A 6,394-nucleotide genomic window follows, 5' to 3' on the forward strand; every position below is an offset into this window, starting at 1 on the left:
GCCCCACATGAACCCAATTTCAAATATTCAAAATGGAAACATCTAAAAAGTAATGCTCCAATAATTTACTGAATATACAATATATTATGCAAAACAAAGAGATTTTGAAGTATGTTATCGTAGTTTTATCATAGATTCATAGTCACCAACATATCATGAAAACATTGCAACACTTGAAGAGAAAAAATTTCCAACAAACAATCTATAGGGTCCAATATCATACAGTAACATATCTAATACCTGTATTTTAACCAAAAAATTCATCTCACTCACATTCTGAACCCTCATCCTTTCATTCTTGATTCTTCCAATCACAAATATATCTCCAAGAAAAATACAATGGAGATAACTCATAACCGCTACTTAGTCGAAGAAAAAAAACGGTAGTTCAATCAACTACAGCAAATAGATCTACTTAGTAGAAATTTGATTCCCATGCAATCACTGAATAACAATACTGAGAAAAACCATGTTCGGCACCATTTCAAAATGATAATTCTCAGCCAGAAACTTAGAGTCTATATCATACAGCACCTGTGATAACATTAACATAATTAAAAGAGTAGTACGCTAGTTCCATCAACCACAGCAAGCAGATCTATCTGGATGTAGAGAGATCTTGCAACGGATCTGGTAACCGGTAAGATTTATCAACCTCACCAATCACCATAGGTAGCCGGGGATCTTGATGCGGATGAACAGCATGGCCATGGCGTAGGCGATGACGACGGCAACTGCACCGGCGCCGCCGAAGGAGACGCGGAGGCTCCGGGGCCTGGTGCGGTCGACGGCGAGGTCGAGGAGGATGATGCCGACGCCGCCAAGGAGGAACATGAACCCGGAGGAGAGTCCCTCGATGATGTACTGCCCGTTGACGCGTCCCGGCAGGAAGACGACGGGGCGGACGGCGCCGGTGGCGGGGTCTTGCGCGCTGCCGATGCCGGGGGGCTCGACGATGACATCGTAGACGAGGCCAGAGACGACGGCGAAGTAGGTGAGGAGGATGAGGGAGAAGACGGTTATCGGGGAGGGGAGCACCAGGTTGGACGGCAGCCTCAGGCGGGTGCGCGGCGGCCGGAGGAAGGAGAAGGGGAGCACGCGGAGGACGTGGAAGAGGGGGTCGATCGAGTCGAAGTCGGATCCCTGAGTCTGGGCGGCCGCCGCGGCTGCGGTCGCGCTGCCTGCAGCGTGGTCCGATCTGGGGGGCATCGCGGGTCGGGCGGGGAGAGGAAAGACGAGTCTGACTGGGGTTTGGGAATTTGGGGGCTTTTCGGGGTCCTTAGATCTCAACAGGTGATAGCCGGACGCCCGGACGACGCGTGCTAGTAGTAGTGCGTTAAAAAGAACAGGTAAATTTCACTTTGTATTCGTGTATTTGATCCACTTTGAACAACTTTAATAACAACTTCCCTTTCAAACCATATATTTAACGTTAATATTTTAATTTGTAAAATTGTTTAAGGAATGAGCCTAGATCATATTCATGTGATGAGCTATTCTATTCATCCACCAACTTCATTTATTTATCTAGGATGGCATCTTACATGTATTGAACTTTTAATTATCTATTCGCTAGCATTACAGAAATGGATGGTGGACCAAAGGTAAAGTAGACATGGCTGACCTGGAATCGAATCCTCTCACTTCACCGACGGGTGAAGTTAGGTGACTTCAAATCTCCATAGACTGTTGGATCGTGGATGGATAGAACAGATGCTCTGCTACAGTGCAATGGGAACAGTAATCGGTACAGTAAAATAACGGAACCGTTACTACAGTACTTTGCTACAGTAATTGATGTCAAAAAAACTATTTACCTACTCACAATTTACTGTTCTCTCGTGACTTCATGCCCCTGAAGTCAAAGGATCCGGATTTGGCTGACCCTCTCTCTGCTACCCTCTCTCACTCGGCTTAGCACACAGAAGCAGCAGTAGCCTCGTACCTCTCCCAGCCACAAACAAGCGATCCACCTCAAAGGAGCCGCCATGACCTTCTCTACCTAGCCTCCATTGCCTCATCTCTCTCCTCTCTCCCTCACTACTTCACTCGGCCAGGCAGACAGCAGATGCTCCCTCCTCCCTCACGTTTTTCCTCTCCGAGCATCCACCCGAATCCATCCCCGTTGGTAAGTTTCAGCTTGATTCCTCTAGGGCATGTCTTCTACTCGATCTTGTGCATCTTCTTGACCTGTTCTGGGCTTGTATACCTTGCTGCACAGACCGGATTTGGAGCTTTCCTTGCCGCCAGTCTCCATTGCCGCTGCCGAGGACCTCTCGACTGACCACCTCATCCAGCCCTCCTCCACTCCGACGAGAACTGCGAAGACCTTTAGCACGTGAAGGTGAATCTCCCTGACCCCTTAAGCTACCTCCCCGCTAGAGGTGGGACTTGGGCCAGGTCGGGTCGGGCTGGCCCGACCCGGCCCCTTTGGGCCTCGAGCCTTCTGGGCCGTGCTAGGATGGCCCGAGAAACTGTTCGGGCCGGGCCGGGCTGGCCCAAGCCACCTTCAGCTAGGCTCAGACCCTGCACGGATGCACGATGGGCCTCGTCAAGCCAGGCTTGCACGGGCCCAGCACCGCCACATTCCACCGCACTGGAGGGCGCGTGAGGGCGCGCCGGCATATGCTCACTAGCTCACCTGGTTGTATGCCTTGTATTCCTAATCTCACGTTTGCTTGTAGCTTAGTAGTACTGCTTGCTTGTGAAGTTTGGTTGAGAGATTCATGTGCTCGTGTTGTAAATCACCACAATTCTTGATCCTGCAGGGATGTGTATAATCATAAACTGTTTAGCTTCTTAACTTACAGCCTCTAATTCAAATCCATGGTACTGAACCTTGCATATTCTCATTTGCCTCAATGTTCAGTACATCATGAGTCCATGACCATTTTCTTCTGACATGCAGGAAAATGGCCTAAGAGATGTGACCGAGCAGAGCCAATTTTCTTTCTTTTATTTGACATCACCATATCACAACTCAGCTTGCAGATTGTATATGACGAACTGGGCCACCGTGCCTCGGGCTTTTTTCGTACCGAGCTGGCCCAGGCCCGACCCATTTTTTGTACCGGGCCGAATCGCCCATTGGTCCCCATATCAAGGCCCAGCCCAGGCCATAAATCAGGCCGGGTCAGCTCGGCTCATTAGTGCTCGTGCCGGGTCGAACTTAGGCTGGACCGGGCTGTGCCAGGCTTGGGCCGGCCCTTAAAGCACAGCCCAAAGTCCCAGCTCTACTCCCCGCAGCCTCCTTATCTCTCTATGCCACACACAACTGTGCGTCGCCGCCACCATTGATGCCACTAGGCGCAACCCAGCCACTGCATGTTGCCACAGCTGCTTCAAACCAACTCTCTGCTCCATGCTGCAGCTCCCTAGACTTTCCTCCGACCAAGCCCCGCAGCCGCTCACCGCCTGCGAAGGTCAATGCCGCTGCCATGGCTGTTCAAGCTCGGTTGACCCCGTCAAAGGTGTAGACCTGGTAAACATGGGCCCTGGCCCCACTATCATCACAAAGGCTAGGGATCTGAATAGGAAACGTTCTTAGGCTATTTAGTTATTGGTTTATTCCAGGAAAGAGCGAAATCAATTTTTTTAATAAACTATTAAATCAGCTGAACATTGTGAAATACATAGGAAAATAAATATAGCTCCTAAAAAATGTGAAACCACATTTTTTAACCTTGTATGGTCTTATAATACAGTATAAAAATACTGGTGCTCATGAAAAATGTAAATTAATTTTTGTAGTGAATTTAATGTGCTTTAAATTTTTTAATTCACCCTAAATTCCTGGAATGTCTAAGATTAGTGAATCTAGTTCTGTTAATCTTTTAAGATAGATTGCTTTTAGGAAAAAAATATTGGCCAGCATGTTAGAATAGTTTGGCCCATTGTTTTAACATTTGTTGATCTCACATTATTAGCTTCTAAAAATTGTAAAAAAAGATTAAAAATAATTTAGAGGTGATACCACTTATAAAAATATTTATTAGTGTACCAATACACATTAAAAATAATGAATGTCATTCTAGCTGTTTTCTTAACGTCAACTTTGTTTTAATACGTGTCTTTTATTTTATTTAGTCCTTTTGGACAGCACCCTATTGTTTTCTTCATACCATTAGCATGTGCACTTTAAATTCTATGATTCTTATTACATCATGTGCTTGCACAGTACACTACCTCCTTGCACATTTTCATGGCATTTGGACTATTTTTCATATGCATTTCATGCATGTTAATTGCGTTATACCGTCTTTCTTTTAGCGATGAACCGGAAAGTGACGGATATTCTTGAGTTGAAACTTATGATTGATCTTAATTGTGAAGCTGAGTACTAAGACAAGTATCTATGCATACTTCTTCTATATTTTTATGAATTTTGGATAGTTTAATTTTGCTAGTTATCGCTAGTGTCATATATGCACAGTTATCACGTTGTTGTCGAGAATCAGGTAGAACTTATCTTGTTGCTCTTTTCCTACCTTGATTATTGATGATCTCCATCATTGTAACATGGGTATAAGTTGCTAGTGTCCAACTTAAAACTTGTGTGAACTTTTCTTGGACATGCTTAGATTTTCGGTAGAAGTCAAACGGTGGAACGTTCCATCATTCATGAGCTATATGGATTAATTATTATTCACAATGAAAATGATGTTGGGATATGAGTTGTGAGAATAAGACGAGATGTGAGTGGTATTAGAGGTAGGTCAAGAGAGGGACCTGGCTACCATAAACCGTTTGCATCGTTTAAGCACCGTATTGTTGGCGCTGTTGACTTAAGCAATTTTTTGTACTTCCACATATCCAAATAAGGAAAGGATGAGCTAAGTATCGTAAGTCATCGCATTTATTTGACTCATGTTCCCATGATGTGAGTGAGCGGACTTGTAAGAGAAATATGAGGTTGCTCCGGGAGTAGACCTAGGCTGTCTCTGCATACTCAGGCATAGGAACAAAGGTTCGGGGTGGGTACATAAACGGTTGCCATGTGAATCATCGCTTGCAACCGACTGGTTGTATAGAGGGTGGTGTGGTGTCATATAGGTAAATATGTACTCCCCTGTAATGTATAAAATCAATTTAAATTGCCGTGCTCTCGCAATCTTAATATTCATTAGACGACATCGTAGAGTCCTGTTTGGTATTTGTGATATGGTGGTGCGTGGGACAAAATGAGGTGGCTATTTATGTCTTTTGTTGAGAAGACCATATGTGGTTATATGTGGGATGAGATGTGATGGTTCCATTATGTTCTATGTTGAGATGATCATATTCAATATTGAGATAATCATTTCATATGTTGTCTATGGTTATGTATTATTGTCATGATAGGATATCCTAAGAGGTTGAGTTATAATAGATGCTCATACATTTGTGTCGTTAAATTTCTTTCCCTAAATCAATTTAGCCTTGTAGCATATTCCTTGCTAATTCATCCAAATTCATTATCCTTTGAGTCAGGAATATATGTACCCTATTGTGTAAGTCTTGCTAGTACCTCCATACTCACGGTGTTGTTGTTGAGTTTTTGCAGGTGAATATGAGCTTGTGTATGGCTACTTTGTACCCGCCGATGCCAGCGAAGGGCAAGAGTAGAGATTTTCTCTGAGGCTAATTCGGTGGTGCCTTAAGGGCAAATGGCACCACTAGCTTTTGTCATTTTGGTTATTTTGCGTTGCACATAGACATTAATTCGCAAGAGGTTTAACTTGTTGTAATATGATTCATCTAGCTTGTGTTAATGTCTATTTGAGTGCTTGATCTTGTAATATGTGCTGCCAACTTTTAAATTTCAGATTTGTAGCACTTTAACTTGAGGCTTGTAATATTATCCAAGACATGTAATCCAATTTAATTACCTGCACTTTATTATGTCTTGAGATGACATGATTGTTGTAAAAATATGTTTTGTGATCATGGGATATTGAGCACATATCAGGACTACCGAAATTGTGCTCGTTTTAATCGAATAGTGGTTGCGATGGTTGGCTTTATATATGGATTAGCACGCGGCACACCGAAAGGACAGGCGTGTGCTAGCTCTTATCTTTATAGCCAGCCATCATATTTGGTTAAGCTGAGTGCGATTTGGACGGTTCTCCTGCATGGCTAGCTTCCTCGCAATCTCCATGTCACACCCCAAATTCATGCATATTCATGTTTACATGAAATTCATAAGCATTCATAATCATTTGATGGGATGTTGTGCAAATTAATTTGGTTTGAATTCAAATTGAATTAAAAAGAGAAAATCACATGAAATGATAAAAATACAATTAAATGGAGCATTATAAAGGAACTTACTTTTTCACCAAATAACACAGGGTTGAAAATAGTTTTATAAATTTGTACATATGTGGGACGAATGTTAGTGAATTTTCTCAGA

The 6,394-nt window shown here is 43.5% G+C and overlaps 1 protein-coding gene across 1 annotated transcript; it reads right to left on the minus strand.

Annotated features, from left to right (window-relative positions):
• Positions 1–458: 458 nt before the first annotated feature.
• Positions 459–1,303, minus strand: LOC133918847 (uncharacterized). The gene has a single exon (XM_062362925.1). It carries the CDS (start codon positions 1,207–1,209, stop codon positions 664–666), a length of 546 nt encoding a protein of 181 aa, XP_062218909.1. The 5' UTR covers positions 1,210–1,303; the 3' UTR covers positions 459–663.
• Between the last annotated feature and the right edge of the window lie 5,091 nt (positions 1,304–6,394).

Source organism: Phragmites australis, chromosome 5, assembly GCF_958298935.1.
Source record: "Phragmites australis chromosome 5, lpPhrAust1.1, whole genome shotgun sequence".
NCBI lineage: Eukaryota > Viridiplantae > Streptophyta > Magnoliopsida > Poales > Poaceae > Phragmites > Phragmites australis.

Bases quoted from the DNA above. Each gene is read 5' to 3' on its own strand.
- LOC133918847 (XM_062362925.1), bottom strand. From the start codon at position 1,209: ATGCCCCCCAGATCGGACCACGCTGCAGGCAGCGCGACCGCAGCCGCG.